The 17,140-nt window shown below is 36.5% G+C and overlaps 1 protein-coding gene across 5 annotated transcripts in view; it reads left to right on the plus strand.

Moving 5' to 3' along the window:
* EPS8L2 (EPS8 signaling adaptor L2) overlaps nucleotides 1-16,624 on the plus strand; it is a 96,668-nt gene extending 80,044 nt beyond the window's left edge. For all 5 annotated transcript variants that reach the window (XM_087950775.1, XM_087950776.1, XM_087950777.1 and 2 more), the window contains 7 exons: nucleotides 483-592; nucleotides 2,313-2,424; nucleotides 3,589-3,705; nucleotides 4,879-5,014; nucleotides 7,030-7,213; nucleotides 10,080-10,212; nucleotides 12,584-16,624. In XM_087950775.1, coding sequence (XP_087806901.1) covers nucleotides 483-592; nucleotides 2,313-2,424; nucleotides 3,589-3,705; nucleotides 4,879-5,014; nucleotides 7,030-7,213; nucleotides 10,080-10,212; nucleotides 12,584-12,655 — 864 coding nt within the window. In that variant the 3' untranslated portion in view covers nucleotides 12,656-16,624. The remainder of the gene's footprint in view (nucleotides 1-482; nucleotides 593-2,312; nucleotides 2,425-3,588; nucleotides 3,706-4,878; nucleotides 5,015-7,029; nucleotides 7,214-10,079; nucleotides 10,213-12,583) is intronic.
* Nucleotides 16,625-17,140: the final 516 nt, after the last annotated feature.

Below are 17,140 nucleotides of genomic sequence, written 5' to 3' on the forward strand. Positions count from 1 at the left end.
AACTTTATGAGTCTCTGTTTTCCTGCTGTTGGAAATCTTACCTCATTTCACCTCCCAATGGCTGGGCTTCAGCTAACATAGCATTCTATTCTCCCACCTATAAAAGGGAAAGATAACTAACCTTCTTTAAAATAACCACTTAGATATTTCTGTATATGACCAAACGCAAGTTACCTTGCTCATCATACCACTTTAAAAGGAAGAGTTGATTTGCATTGTTTTGATCCAAGAGCTTCTTCAGTACTGATTGGATAATATAAATCTTTCCATTCCTTCCATTCCCCACTATCCTGTCAGAGCTTAAGAAGCTTCTTGGATGAGAAGCAAAACATCTTCAAAGAAAAAAACAAGAAAGTCCAGTTGCCTTTGGGACACCTTTCATATTATGATTTTGATTGATAAAAATGAGGAACTTTCTTTGGGACGTGCACATTTCCTTTATTAATAATATTCTGGTCTCTTCCTTCTCCTCTCCTTGGAAGCTGTCATCATCCAATGGGTGTCCCAATCGCCACTTGAAGCCAGTCCAGACTTCAGACCAAAAGCAAGCAGTGGATGCCTTTGCTCAGCATGTTACTCAACATGTAAATAGGTATTTTCCTTTCATTGTTTCATTTGTGGGATGAAAAAATGTGAGCAGCTGATATCACATCATTCTGGGTATCTGCCTTTTGACAAGTAACACAACTTTAGGTTGACAGGCCAAGCTGATGATGCCAGGGCAAAAACTACTGTACACACGACTTGATTTAGTATTTGATATAAATAAAGTGAATTTAATGTGACTACCATACTCTTTGTGTATTGAATAGTTTTCTTTTTCTGTCATGTGATACCATTCAATGGTAATCGTGTTGGGACTCTATATGAAGTTTGTGGCTAATATTTTGAATAATTGCAGCCTCTCTGGAACCTCAGATTGTACACCCAACCTTAAAGGACATGTTGTGGGGCTTAACTATGTAATTGTGGAAGGATGAAATAATAGTCCTCAAGTGTTTTTTTTCCTTTATTTTTTTAATTGAAGACATGAAGCAAGACAAAAAAGATTTTTAAAAAGAGTTTTAAAAACAAGCAAAGAAACCAGGGAAAATAATAAAAATAGAAAGAAAGAGGGAGAGAGAATGAGAAAGAAAAGGAAGGAAGGAAGGATGTTCAGATTATCAGTATATGTGTGATTTTAAAATCTTAAATAGGCTTAAATATCCATGTTTAGTACTATATCTAAAATGACATTCATACGGATGAAGAAAAAATACTAACAATAATATTGTTAATATAAATCAGGGGTCTTCGAACTTGACAGCTTTAAGACTGTGGACGTCAACCCCCAGAATCAGTCATATTAGCTAAGGAATTCTGGGAGTTGAAGTCCACAAGTCTTAAACTTGCCAAGTTTGAAGACTCTTGATATAAATGAATACATGATGACTAATGTCCTTCACAGTAGGGTTCATGAGTGATTCAGAGTAATTCGGAATATTTTTGAACAGATTTCAATGCCACTGATCCAATGAAAGCATTCTCCTAGTTCCACCATTCTTTCCAGTGACTCATTCTGTTTACACCAGCTTAAATATCGTTCTCCTTTTCTTATTTGTGCTGCTCTATGTTTCTCTTGTTGGGAGCCACTTCTGGAAAAGATTACTACCTTTTCTCCTGGTAAAATGATGTTCCCTGCATTGGTTTCAAACCTCATGGAAGCTAATGTTTTCTCTTTTATCTATTCCAATGTAATACAAGCAAGAAAACAGGGAGTCCAGCTGCTGTCTTCTAATTGTTAACTTTGTTCTTTTACACACTTGTATGCTGCCAAATTTCATTTCAACTCTGGGAAGAATTGGGGTTGCAGTTATTGTCTTATGATGTCTTGTCAGAGGTCTGGCTTGCTTACCTTAAGAAAAGTATTTTGTAATATGAATTAAACTATGTTCTGAAGGATTATTGCTTTAATTACTTTTACAGGCAGACTTCATTATTATTTTGTTTTGTTGATATAATATGTAATTTAATTTTTTGCAGGAACTGTAGCACATCAGCTAAAGAAAGCTGGAAAAAATGTACTGGTGTATCATTTAATTTTTAAATTAGGCCATGACTTATTCTGACTAGTAATGGAAGCCTGTGATAATGCCATTATATCTTTCTTGCAAAAAAATAAAAATACATTAGCATCATCTTCAACTAGCCAGTTTGGTTAACATTTGAATTAAATTCTGACTAGAGGATTGTTAATTGACAAACATGCTACCAATATTTTTTTTGCCACAGTAGACTAACCTGACTCTTTTCAAACATTATCTTTCTTGCAGGAATTTTGAGGCACAAGGTATAGCTCAGTCAAAGAGATATGCCAAAATTCTTTATGATTTCACTGCTCGAAATGCAACTGAACTGTCAGTGCTGAAAGATGAAATTCTAGAGGTAAAAGAATGAATCCAAGATCCTTGCAAATAACTGGAAAGGGAAGTGGGAGGCGGGCATGATCACATGAGCTTTGAATGGATCCTTCAATCCTCCACATACAATATTCCATATGAGATTTTTCAGGGCAGGTAAGAGAGAGAAGGAAACCTGCACTTTAATACTCTGCAGCACTAACTGGTTTATGATGGAGAAAGCACCTATGGGAGGGTCTGTGACAATTCTCCACAGCCAACTCGCCATGACAACTTGTTATGGCCAACTTGCCACAACCAACTCGTTGAGGGACAAGAGTTACACTAATATCAGAGAAATAGTGGAATAGAATCATTAAAGAAAGGATGCAAAATGAGGGACAGAATGAAAAGTGAATGGCAAAAATTAAAAAACTTTTTAATTTATTTTAAATAATTAAATAGAATTGTTAAATTGTCCCGCAGCAAGTTGTCGTGCAGCGAGTTGGCCATGGTGAGTTGTCCCATTTCGCTATTAAGCTTTCGAGCTCACTAGTCATTCTTAAAGCTGAATGGGCAGGAAGCACTGAACATTGGGCAAAGTAGATTAAAAAGCAAAAAAGATGGGATTTCACTTATTTGCTAGTAAGTTTTTTTCTGTAAATTATTTGAAAGTGATAACATATTCTCAGGGAGGAAAAAAACATTCCAGAGTATTTACAGAAAGGAAATAACTATGTGCTCAAGAATGTAAAGAATTATTGGTAGTCCGAGAATTACACCGAGAATTTCCATTGATAAGTAAGGCAGATGCTAAGTGTTATGATTTATGCCTGATTTTATGATCTTTTTTTTTGCCATGGTTGTTAAGTGCATAACTGCAGTTAAGTGAATCATATGGTTGTTAAGCAAATCCAGCCTTCCCCCATTGATTTTGTTTGTCAGAAGCCAGCTAGGAAGGTCACAAATGATGATCACATGATGCTGCAAACATCATAAATGCCAAGTTTGTGACTCTGGGGACCCTACAATAGTTGTAAGTGTGAGGACATAGTCCTAAGTCACTTTTTTCAGTGCTATTGTAACTTCAAACATTCGCTCATTAACAGTTGTTAAGTCAAGGACTACGTGTAAGGTAAAGATTCCAGAGGGAGAATGTAGAATAGAACGTAATCTTTTGTAGCAGATAAATTGTTTTTTTTATTCACAGGTGTTGGAAGATAACAAGCAATGGTGGAAGCTGAAAAACCGAAGTGGACAGGCTGGTTATGTTCCATATAATATCTTAGATCTGGTGACTCTGGAGGATTTTGCAGCAATGGAGCAGGTCAAATTTACAGTAGTTCTTAAATTAGATATCGTAATTCTTTAAATTAAACACAAAATTGCATAGGTGACTTTGATAGTTATGCTTCCTTAAATGATTCCGGCTATTAATTTTTCTTAACTACAAGGAAATCATGTTTTAGTCACACACACATGCACACACTCTGCTTTAAATTTCTCTTTCTTTAATAATTCTTCCTTTATTAAAACAACAGTGGAAATGGCAATAATATGTGTCTTCATCCCTCCATTTCTTCTCAAAGCAATCCTGTGAGTAGAGTAGGCAAAAGTATTCATTGACCCTAAATTGACCTTCTAACCTTCATGTCTGAGTGAAGATTTAAATGCAATCTTTTTGCACCACATTATTCAATTCCTGGTGAATGTATGAACAATCACTTGCCACATTCTTTACAAAAGTAGTTTTAAAGGATAAAAAAATTCCTAAAGAATTAGGGTGTTACCTGGGCACAAAAAAAAAAAAAGTTTCATGCAATAAAGATGCAGACTGTTTTTTTAAAATTGTTTTTATTATACATTTTCATTTATTATTCATCACGTTTCCATTTCTGCAACGCCAGTGTACCAAATCTCATTTAAGTGTACATACACCCTGATTGTAACAATTTTTCTCATAATTATACAATGTAATTTCTTTTGAATATACATATTATTTTACATCATAATTATAACCATTATTCTCATAGTTATACCATATAGTCTTCACCTCTAGTCACTCTATAGACTATAATGATGCAGACTATTAATTCATTAAATAAATGAATCATATTACTCTTCTCACAAATACTGAAAGAAGTATTCATTTATGTGGAGGACTTTCATGATAACATTTCCTTAGAGAATCAAAGTCTCTGTTCTGTTATCCACAGAGATATCTGCCTATATAGATAGATATTATTGTCCATCATAATGTTCCAGCATATCAGCATCTCAGCTAAATGCCAGTAAAAGCAGATGTCCTAAGCAGCTGAAGGTTGAAATTATCTCATAATAACATCAGAACAATGGTAGGAATTTTGTAAGTGGACAATAAATCAAGGATTTACCTCAGTTAAATGGTTATACTTTCTTATCAAGCAATAAGGAATGAAGGATAATAGAAATATGATTTTACACTGAATAATCACAAAAACAATCATTGGACATTTTACAGAGTAATCAGAAATACCGAGACTTGAGTCCACGAGCATCTGGATCTTCCAGCCCCTCCCATAAGTTACCTCCTAGTTATGCTGGCGACAAATGGGGAAGTGAAATGGCAGCCCACAGTTCTTCAGAAGCCAAAGGACGTAAGTATCCATGCAATCTAAACCAATGTATTTAATATATTAAAAGAAAGGTACATTATTAATACTGGCCAAAATTTTCAGATCTTTTAACTCAGATCAGTTGAAAAGTCAGTACCAAGAACCTTTGAACTAAGAATTAATCTTAAATGTGTAATTGGGTTACAATATGCAAGTTTAAAAAAGGCATTATCATCAGGGGTGGGATTAAAAATTTTAACAACTGGTTCTGTGGGCGTGGCTTAGGTGGTGGGCGTGGCTTGGTGGTCATGTGACTGGGTGGACATGACTTGGTGGTCATGTTATTGGCTGGGCATGGCCAACTCAATATCATTCACATCAAGGCACGCGTCTCCTCGCCTGGCCTCTCATGACTGTGGGGATGCTGCAACAGTCATAAGTATGAAAAATGGTCACAAGTCACTTTTTTCAGTGCCATTGTAACTTTGAATGGTCACTCCACACAAGCAAAATGCCAGCAAAGGAGGGGGAAAAAACTCCAGAGAAGTTCCAGAGACAGGAAGTCTAGTCCTGCCAAGAATGTAATAAGGTGAGGAGAGGCAGTTTCTGTAAGAAACACCAGAATGTTTCCTTCCTGCCTTCCTTACAGGATTAGGCCAGTAATTTATTCTAACAACTGGTTCTCCGAACTGCTTAGAATGTTAACAACCAGTTCTAGCGAATAAGTGCGAACTGGTAGAATCCCACCCCTGATTATCATACTTTTATAGAAATTAAATTATGTATTGGAAGGTTTGACCCTTTTGTAATTGTTTCAAGAAGGCAAATGTAACTCTATAAATAATAAAGCTATCTCAAGAAGCCATCTCAATCTCATATCTGCCTTGAAATGATCTCATAGCATTTCACTGGTGGACAATCCTTGTAATACTCTTGGTATTATCTTTTGCTTTAAATTATCCTTACACTGTAGTTGCTTGTCCCCAAGGTAGGTAGGAGTGTTCATCTGTTTCTCTCTCATATTTTAATGTTTTCAATAGTAGGCTTGCAAATTTAATGCATCTGGAATACAGTTCAATGTACTGCATGTCTACTTGGAAATATATTCCAATTATTTTGAAGGCTTACTCCCAAATAAATAAGTATAAAATAAGATTTCAATTTGATGGTTTTTAGATTCAGTGGTTGAGAATTAACTTTGAAGGCTTTGGGGGAAATGCAACGCATGGAAGAGACTTAAGAGCACACTTCTCTTTGGAAGAAAATGTTGAGCTTTGCCCACAACTTACAACCACATCTGAGCCTCAAATTCTGAGCTAAGTGAGACAGTTGTTAAGGAAGTTTTCCCCATTTTACGACCTTTCTTGCCACAGTTATCAAGTGAATCAGTGCAGTTGCTAAGTCGGGTGTTAAATGAATCTGGCTCCCCATTGACTTTGCTGGTCAGAAAGTCACAGAAGGTGATCATGTGCCCCTGGGACAGTGACACCGACATAAATACATGCAAGTTGTCCAGAGTTTGAATGTTGATCAAATGACCCTGACGATGGTCATAATAGCAATAGCAATAGCACTTAGACTTATATACCGCTTCACAGTGCTTTACAGGCATCTCTAAGCGGTTTACAGAGTCAGCATATTGTCCCCAACAATCTTGGTCCTCATTTTACCAAATTCGGAAGGATGGAAGGCTGAGTCAATCTTGAGCCTGGTGGGATTTGAACTGCCAAATTGCAGCAGCCGGCAGTCAGCAGAAGTAGCCTGCAGTACTGCACTCTAACCACTGCGCCACCTCAGCTCATAAGAGTGAAAAACAATCATATAAGTCACTTTTTTCAGTGCTGTTGTAACTGTGAACAGTTACTAAAAGAATGGTTGTAAGTTGAAGACTACCTGTAGCTGGAGATGGACATCTTTAAATGTGCATTTATATGTAGCGTAAATACAATCAAATAATTGATGAAGAGACTTTCTGCAACAAAGAATTGCTTTAAAAGATTGATAGGCCTGATGTCTGTTCTGAACTTGCATAATTTTTCCTCCGTTTCTTTTTTTAGAATTGATCCATCACATGGACGAGGTCAATGATGAATTGCTGAAAAAGATCACAAATATCAAAATCCAGCAACCTCAAAGGAATTTTAAAGTAGAGAAGACCCAGCAAGTTCATGTTCCCTTAACCTTTGAATCCAATGCTATGGAAGTCAGAGTTTGGCTAGAAGCAAATTCATTCAGCAAAGGGTAAGTGGCTCTTCTTTTTTTATGCCTCCCCATATATTTTTTTTTTATTTCTTGCAATTCTCCCTTCCCTTCCCTCCAACTGTAAGCTAAGGATAGTGGAAGTAAGTCTAATGCAACCACAGGGCAATAGATTCATTTTTGTTTCAGATAATGTAAAATGATTGGGATAGCAGGATAAAAAAAAGTTAATTGTTAATTGTTTCTTAACTATTAGGTTTCTTGCAGAATAGGGAACAGGAGAAAATGCACAAAAACATCTTCAACATTCCATATTATACGTCCCTCAAATCTTTGTCAACTTTTGATATAAAATTTAAAAGATCAAAATTTAAATATTGTCTACATTTTTAACAGGGTCAGTTAAATGCCACAGCAATGAGTCAGCATCCTCTCAGATTCTTTAAAATCAGGAGGTGGTGAAGGAAAAGAGAAAAAAAAATATCCCCCAAATTATGATGGTTTGTCACAAGATATTAGATTACTCTTAGCATCACCCTGGGATGATGAAACTGATTGAGTCCCCAAATAATCTCAGCTGTCAGTAAGATCTTGCCTTCAGGTGACACAGGAATGTACTTGGATGGAAACAGTATATTTCCCTACGTTATCCCCTTTTAGCCTGTTAACCTGTTATGCCCAGAAAATAGAAAAGTTTGCACACGTTCTGATCTGACCTTTTATTGTAGTTGGTGCTAATCATGATATTGTAGAATTGGATTTTGGATCTGTTCTTCTCATAGAGCAGCTTGGCTGTCTTAATTCACAGGAGAAGCACATTTCATTTGTACATGCTAGCTAGGCAATAGTTTCAAAATCTAAGGGACTGGTTTGGACAAAACTCAAAATCACTTTTTTGTGCAGCTATTGATAAAAATAGGTACACCAACATTATTGCCAACTAACACACATATACTATATTAATCAGTGCTTAAAGATTACCCTCCTGAGGAAAAAGTTAAGGAATAATTGTAAAGAAACATCTGCAGGTGCAAATCAAGTTTCTTTTTAATAAACTGTGTTACTGCTGCTGGGCACATGTGTTACCATCTTCTTCAATTTCAAAGGAACTTTCTTCTGTAAAGGGCATTATATAAATATACTTTTGATTTAGAATAGCCAAAATAATCTCTACTTACATTTGGATGTTCTACTGATTAGGGCAGGATTTCCGGCAAATCATAATGTAAAAACTTTCTGCAGATCACTTAGTTTTATTGTGCTTAGTTCTATTCTAGCTAAAAAGGAGAATGACACGGTGTTCTGTTATCCCCATAACCACTCCTAGATTAAAGTTTACATAACTATATGACAGTGATGACTAGGTCTTTGAGTAGTTTGTCCACTACTTATGTATGTCAGTAAAGGTTCTGTTATACTTGCCCAGAATAGCATCGGAGGAAGAGGCAAAAACAGCCTGATCTGAAAAGGTTTTAAAAATGTAGAATGGAATAGAATAGAATTATTTATTGGTCAAGTGTGATTGGACACAAGGAATTTGTCTTGGTCATAAGTTCATAAAAGAAAAGATACATTCGTCAAGAGTCAAGAATCATAAGGTACAACACTTAATAATAGTCATAGGGTACAATAAGCAATCAAATCATACTAGGAAACAGTCAATAAAAATTGTTAGGATACAAGCGACAAAGTTACAGTCATACAGTCACAAGTGGGAGGGATGGGTGATAAGGAGTGATGAGAAGATTAATAGTAATGGTAATAGTAATGTAGACTTTGTAGATAGTTGGACAGTGTTGAGGGAATTATTTGTTTAGTAGAGTGATGGCGTTCAGGAAAAAACTGTCCTTGTGTCTAGTTGTTCTGGTGTGCAATGCTCTATAGTGTCGTTAGTTTATGTCCAGGATGTGAGGGGTCTGTAAATAATTTCATAGCCCTCTTTTTGACTCGTGCAGTATACAGGTCCTCAATTGAAGGTAGGTGGGTAGTAATTGTTTTTCTGCAGTCCTAATTACTCTCTGAAGTCTGTGTCTGTCTTGTTGGGTTGCAGAACCAAACCAGACAGTTATAGAAGTGCAGATGACAGACTCAATAATTCCTCTGTAGAACTGGATCAGCAGCTCCTTGGGCAGTTTGAGCTTCCTGAGTTGGCGCGGAAAGAACATTCTTCGTTGTGCTTTTTTGATGACATTTTTGATGTTAGGTATCCATTTTAGGTCTTGTGATATGATAGAACCTAGAAATTTGAAGATCTCTACTGTTGATACTGTGTTGCCTAGTATTGTAAGAGGTGGTAGTATGGGAGGGTTTCTCCTAAAGTCTACCACCATTTCTATGGTTTTGAGTGTGTTCAGTTCCAGATTGTTCCGGTTACACTACGAGGCAAGTTGTACAACCTCCCATCTGTATGCGGATTTGTTGTTGTCTCGAATGAGACCAATCACTGTTGTATCATCTGCAAACTTCAGTATTTCAACAGATGGATCATTTGAGATGCAGTCATTGGTATATAAGGAGAAGTGGAGAAAGCACACAGCCTTGGGGGAGGGGCCCCCTGTGCTAATTATGCAGGTGTCAGATGTGATTCTGCCTAGCTTCACCTGCTGCTTCCTGTCTGTTAGGAAGCTGTATTACTGTAATTTAGTTTTAGTTTAGTTTAGTTCAGTTCAGTTCATTTTTAAGAAACTGGTCCATTTTTCAAATTTCTTCTACTTCATGAAGACTGAATGCAGACTTTTCTCAGAGATGAGATCAGGGCATCCTTTTAGAAACCTTTGGAGCAGATGTCAAGGATACAGAACTAATTACAACCTTCTGTAAATTTAGGAGAAACTATTTGACCTAGGAAAAGTGTCAAGTGCCTTGTACATCTTTAAATAGTGTTTTTTCTCCTTAATATGTTTTTTAGAACTGTGGACCATCTTGGCATACTAACAGGAGCACAGCTTTTCTCCTTAAACAAAGAAGAATTGAAAAAAGTATGTGGAGAAGAAGGTGCCCGGGTATTTAGCAAAATCACAGTACAAAAGTCTATTCTTGAGGTAAGGTTCTTAAAATAGCAACTCTTTGATGATCACATCCAAAATTTAAACGATGGGTAGTGAGTCTAGTGACATTGTAGCAAAGTTCCTAATCGTTTAAGACTGTTAATACTTTGAGGGCAACCGCAAAATCCTGGGAAGATGCTGATGCTTTAAAGCAGGGGTGTCCAACCTTGGCAACTTTAAGACTTGTGGACTTCAACTCCCAGAATTCCTCAGCCAGCTTTGCTGGCTGAGGAATTCTGGGAGTTGAAGTCCACAAGTCTTAAAGTTGCCAAGGTTGGACACCCCTGCTTTAAAGCATTGTAGATAAACTAGCAGACTTTGTTGCTGTGCTAATAAGGTAGTTCAGTGGTTCTCAACTTGTGGGTTTACGATGTCATCACACAGGAGTCTGAGAAGGTTTGAAGAAATGTTATGATTTAAATCTCGAGTTAAATCTTGGGGGGAGGGGTCCATTGGCCACAAAAGGTATTTAAAGGGGGTAATATTTAAGAACTGAATGTAACTTCCAGATAAAATGCATTTTTATAGCGTTAGTAAAAGTAATTTAACAAAAATCCCTACATTTTATTCTGGTTCCCCCCCCCCCCCTTTAACTTTAGGCCTTTTGTCTAGGCCATTTTGAAAGCAGCTCTGGACCTTTGTGATCCTATGATCTCAGCAATGTTCAATAGCAAAGACAATTATTCCCAGATCAGATGGATTGTGTTTAAAACCATAGTCATTTTCTCCAAATTAATTGTTACACACTACTATTCCTGCAAAATTAATGGCTTTAACATTAATCAGATGAGAGGATTTGGATATCTAAGTGTCTCTTTCCAAGCCTTGATAACCTGGAACAAATAAGGAAGGGCTAACCTGCCCCCAGCCCCAAAAGTGTTCAAATACCATCCTCCATTTTGCGATTATAAAGATAATAAGTATGTTTAGTGCCATCAAAAGTTGCAGTGCAAAAGTCATTAATCACCTGCTATATGATGCATGGATGTTACCGTAGTATTTTGTACCAGCTCTATGAAGATAATCCAATTCAAATTTCTAAGGGTTTTGCTTCAAGTAACTCACTGTTTTATCTTACTCCCTGTTGATACTGGAATTTGAGCTAATTTCTTTGGAGACCAAATGAAATCACTGGGTGAAGTATTAGACCAGAGGTGCTTAGATCTGGCCATGGGCCCCACCTGGAAATAGCCAAGGACCAGTCTGGGGTGCCTCTTCCGGTGAAAACGGGGCATGGGGAGGCTGCAGGCACCCCCATGCACCCCATTTTTTTGCCTGGACAGCCTCTTGCAGCATTCTGCCAGTCAAAATGGGGTGCAATAGGGCTGAAGCCCCCCCCCCGTACCCCGTTTTGGCCAGTAGGGTGTTGCAGGAGGCATCTATCCCCCCCCCGGGCCGGCCTGCGGAGGATAACTACAATGCTGATCGAGTCCTTGAAGAAATCCAGTTTGACACCGCTGTATTAGATCAACTTACACTTCTTCGATAGTACCACCTTCCTGTAAGGAAAAAGACTACATAATATTTCTCTGCAAAAACAGCTTTGTCCAAGTTCATTAGAAGAAACAATTTTATATATCCCCTTACAATTCCCTTTTATATGCCATAGTGGTGAATTAATAGCACCTCTCTCAACTACAATCATGCCTAATCAAAGGAGGGAAATTATTTTCCTTATCTTAGCTGAAAGATTACAAATAGATTCTCCAGATGGGCTGCTAAATTTGTTGCAGTAGTTATTTCTGCTAATTATTTAGTTGTCTATTAAGCCTAATAATTTATTTTCTCTCCAAGGACATTTGCATTTTATGTCTATTTTAAATCTCAATCGTTAACTCTCTATATGTACCCTTCTTATAGTTCATGTTTTTGCCATGTACTGTGAAATCAATTTTAAAAAAAGAATTTTTCTGTAGTAAAACTGCAGGTCTATCTTTAAAGTAATAATATGGCTTGCATCTTTTTTAGCTTGCCTTCTGAGGATCCACCAGGATATTATATGTGTGTATACTTCTGGACTAATGCTCACCTTGAATCGTGGTTTTGCAGTTGGTGGCTGCAACATTTATTTCATTTTTGCAAGAACAGGAGTAACGAGATTTTTGTTTCTGCAGGAACTGCAGCAGTTCAGGACCTAGTTTTGAATCTCTGGCAAGTCAGAGCATGACAATAGTTCTTTGTTTAAAATTGTGAGATTGCTGGAAGAGAAAACAATTGCAGGTCATCTCAAATTCTCAAATTGGAGAGAAGAAACCATAGAGTGAACTCACTCTCGAAAATGCTAAATTACCAAAGTGATTTGCTTTACGTAGGTAATGTTTTTTTTTTATTAAATAAAATTCATTATCTTTTTTTTTCTTAACAGAACAATAGAGAAAAGTCAGAACTTGAGGAAATCATGCAGCGACGCCAAGAGAGGATTGATTCTTCTATTTAAGTTATTTTGGTTTATTTCAACTTGTAGTCACATACATTTACTTGCAGGAGAAAGGGAAAAGAGGAAAAATATAACGGAGTACCTCTTCAAGTGAGACTGTTGGGACTACCAATGTGCATTGCCATTCAGACCAACTGTTCCATCAGCAATGTTGACAAAGGGAAGACTAAACTCCCTTTCCCAATGCATTGGGAAAGAAGCTGTAGTATTGAATGAAGTATTATATTTTGATATTGCTATATTTTATACAAGATGTTACGTCTATGATTTCAGAGCATGAGGATGACCAGATTTTAGCTCTAAGCAAAGGTTGGGTTGAAGCAAAAACAACCCAATCAATCTACGCAGTACGTTTTCTCTGTGACCCATCAATGCATCCAGAACTGGCTGGAAATACCATTTTGTTATAAGCCAGCAAATCCGTGTGCTTTGCAGCCTGCATGCTTCCAAATCTTCTGCTAGTTTTGTACAAAACCCAGTACAATCTATATCTAGCATTCAGTAGGGAATCTTCTGCATCACCTTTGTTACATGCAAAAGCTTATCATTAGCAGGCAAGATCTTTAAGTTTGCCTGCTTTTTTTTCCCCTAGAATTATTATTTTTTCCCAAGCCGCTTTAAAAAAAATTACATGCACTCAAAAAGGGTCTTGGGAAAATACTTTGCACTGTAGTAAGTTGGGTTCACCCAGTGGCAGTTTAATGATTAATTGAAATAATTGAAATAATTCATTCATATTGAAAGTGATGGCAATCTAGTTTGCTTGCAAGAACACATCTCTCTTCGCATATGTTTTTCTATAGGCTTTGTGTGTGTGTGCGTGCGCGTGCACGCACACACACACACAAGACTTGAATCAACTGGAATGCTTTGCACTTGCCCAGGCTTGACCCCACATACCTCTATTCCGATCCTGAAGTGATCACATGAGGCATCCCTGACAATTTCAACAGCAAATCTAAATAGTCACAGTATTCAAATTGTCTTGTGAAAAGGAATGTCAAGGCATATAACAGAATGCATAATTGAACTGGCCCATAGCCATGTATATAAAAGCTTCTATTTCTCATTCATTAGTATGAGGAGATACCTGGAGTTCTACAGTCCAAGCCTGTACATACATACATACATACATACATACACACACACACACACACACACACATCTGTTTAGAACCAGAGCCTCATAGGAAGAGCTCTCAGACTGCTCTGACAGTGGACTCTCTGGCACCTCTGCAAATATAAATGCAGCAAGGTGGAAGAGAGAACAGCATTTCATTTGTTTTTATTTTTCCCAAGCCCGTTTTCTTTTATGCCTATTCACTTTTAAACCAACTGGAGGAAGTTGTTCTCCACTATCTATAAAATTGGTGTAGATTAAGGTTAGGTTTAGGGCATGACAGCCCCCCCCCCCAAAAAAAAGGCTACCTGTATGTTTTCAGGCTATTCCCTGCTTCCATTTCCCCCAACGCTGGACTTCAGGTGTTAACAAGCAAATTTTAAACATTTTTTTCAGAGGTTGGGAAAGAATATTCAAAGTTAGATCTCGCCACTTAAGAGGTAAATTGAAGAAGTCTCCCAAATACTCTTCCAAGGGAGTCATCCAAAGAAATACAATTTAGAAATCAATGTGTTTCTTTGTTTTAATCCATTATCCCTAAACTGTATTCAGACCAAGCTTTAGAATGAAGGGAACTATTCTCAGTAACATATGGCAAAAATATTCAGAGTAAAGGTGGACTAAAATAAAAGCCAAACAAATACATTCACTTTTGCTGTTTGGCATGGCTTTAGAATGCTTTTCTTACTTATCCATTTTATCCGAGGGATAGGACAAAATTAGCTCTTTGTTTGGGCACTCTTGACTCATAGGCAGCTTCAGTATCACCCAATTAATAATGATTAATCAAAATACTAGGAAGAACCCAATATATAATTCCAATCTGATGGGATTCTCAACATTCCAAATACATTCAAACTATGCAATTTGTTTTAATTTGGGGAAGGATACCCAATGTGTAGTTCATGAGACAATTTATTTTAATTCCAGGAAATCCTCTAACGATTTTCATAAAAATTAAATTTATGAGCCATATGGAGAGGAAGAAAATGAAATGTGAAATTAGAACATAATACCTTATGCGCTCAAGACACCATTAATTTTAAAATCCAGAACAATGTTGGTGAAAACTTATATTTGGTGGCTAAGTTTTTAGTAGGTTTCTTATACTAAGGTACAGGTGCCGCTATGTCTCCTACCTTTTGTAAAGTGAAGCTCCTCTTTGCTTAATTAGGCATAAGCCAAAATCCACAACCAGTTGTGATTCTCAGATGCTTTTCTTTTTCTGTCTAAATTATGTAATTGGCTGCTTACATCCACAGTGGGAAGCTGTTTACCCAAAATCAAAGTATGCAAATGAAGTGGGATTGTAGACTTATGAAAATTGCTGTAGTCAGTGTTGGTGAACACAACTCCATTCAAATGGCAAATCAGTATATAAGATATTAGCTGCTAAAACTTCATTTACATATATTTTGAATCTGAAAATATATAAAGAAGAAATTATTAAACATGGACTGTGTCTGGTATATATCACTTATTCCAAAAAAATGTGTATAATTCTGCATGTTTGAAGAAATTTGCAAAACCAAGCCTTTAAAGAAGGCATACTTTGTTTGTACATTTGTACATTAGCCAGAATGGTTTATCTGTACATAACTATTTAGACTAAGTTCTTAACAAAGGCAAAAAAAAAAAAGCTTTTGTGGAGATATTGCTAAATAAAAATATGCTCATGTTAAGTATTTTAAAGTTAAGTATTTTTTGCAGAGATAATTTAAATCATACTTTAAAATCAGAAAAAAATATATATTATATGTGAAGCTGACAAATATGTAAGCAGCAGCAGATGCACTTACTTATAGACCAGATATAGAGCTGGCAAAATTAACTATCTGCTTATCATATGAAATATTAATAGTACAGTAAAGCTAAACAAAGTAATATAGATATTGACAACTCCTAATAGGAAGATTATACAATAAATATAAGAAATAAATGGCTATGTTCTCACTTTAAATGTACATTAATAGCTGTAGATTTTAGTTTGCTAAAGATACATGATTATCACCATTAAGGAACAATCCCAGGAGAGAGGAAGAAATCAAAGTAACAAAACTAATTTTTCCGCACATTGTATTGCCTATCTATATGGTAGGACTAAAGTGACATTATCCCGTCTTTCGTTTGACTTCTTACAACTCTGTAAACATCTTTTCTCTTAATTGAAGTGAAATACATTTCTCTGGCTCTTATTTTCCAATGACATGTCAGAACAGAAGGGGTTTAGATCCTCTAAATCCACAGCCCGCCTCGGCATGTTTGACTTTTCTCTATCTGAAGGTATTAGAGTATAAATAATTCCATCAGTGACTTTTCTGCAGTAGCCAATAGGAAGCTTAGGAGACTGAATCACCTTCTGAATCACTGAGGAATCACTTTCCTCTCTGCCATTGGAGGAGGAATGCCAAACACACTCTATGGCAAATGTAGTTGCAAGACTCTCCTGTATCATATTAATGGAGCAAGCACAATCCTCATTGCATCACAAGCCCCGGAAAACTGCTGTAGGGAAACAAGTCTCACTCTTGATTTATTTGGAAGTATTTGAAGCGTATCAAATTGGGTATATATACATATATCTGCACGTATAACCAAAGATGCTTTCATTAGTGTTGCTGAATTGTCTGTATGTACTATAAATGAAATGGAAAGTTGGTTGAAAATTAATATTAATTTTAAAATGTATCCTTATGTAAAATATGAATGGAAATTTTAATGCTTTGCTTAACTGTATCTATGCTTCATTTGTTGCACAATTTGCATGATTTCAACCAAAAATGGGAAATTTTAGATTTTTAATACATGTCCTCTCTTGCATATTAAAACTATCTACCAGCACTGTTCAAACTGGGGGCTGTCTCTTATAACTTAATATTTTAGTTATTCTATATGGAAAGCCTTCTGCGTGTATTTGCTTAATATATGGACACGACTAGCCCTACAGCTTATTTTCATTTGTGATCAATTATCATATATTGATAGGGACTGGGGTCAAAATATTTTCTGTGTTGGCTAGAAATTCTGAAAGTTAACCTGAAGGGCATCAACGTGAAATATGCCAGACATGAGATAAACTATGCAACTGTAGCACTGTGGTAGTTACAAAGAAGTTGAACACCTTCTCACCACTCAACTTTGAGTTTACCTCTAGTTTTTATTCCAAGTCCAAACTTAAAATCTTACAAATGATTTTCTATACTAATGTGCAAAATGTTTGAATATGGGAAAAAATGCCCTGCTTGTTTAACATTACAAACAGGTTGTTTTGGTCATTTAAGTCTTGAGTTAGAAACATGACGTCGGGCTGCAAATGCTGCTGAACTGGCCAAAACCGTCAACTGTAGATGTAAAACAGCTACTCTG

The sequence above is a fragment of the Notechis scutatus genome, chromosome 1 (genome assembly GCF_049901735.1).
Source record: "Notechis scutatus isolate UNSWTSFEM ecotype Mainland chromosome 1, rNotScu1.2, whole genome shotgun sequence".
Lineage (NCBI taxonomy): Eukaryota > Metazoa > Chordata > Lepidosauria > Squamata > Elapidae > Notechis > Notechis scutatus.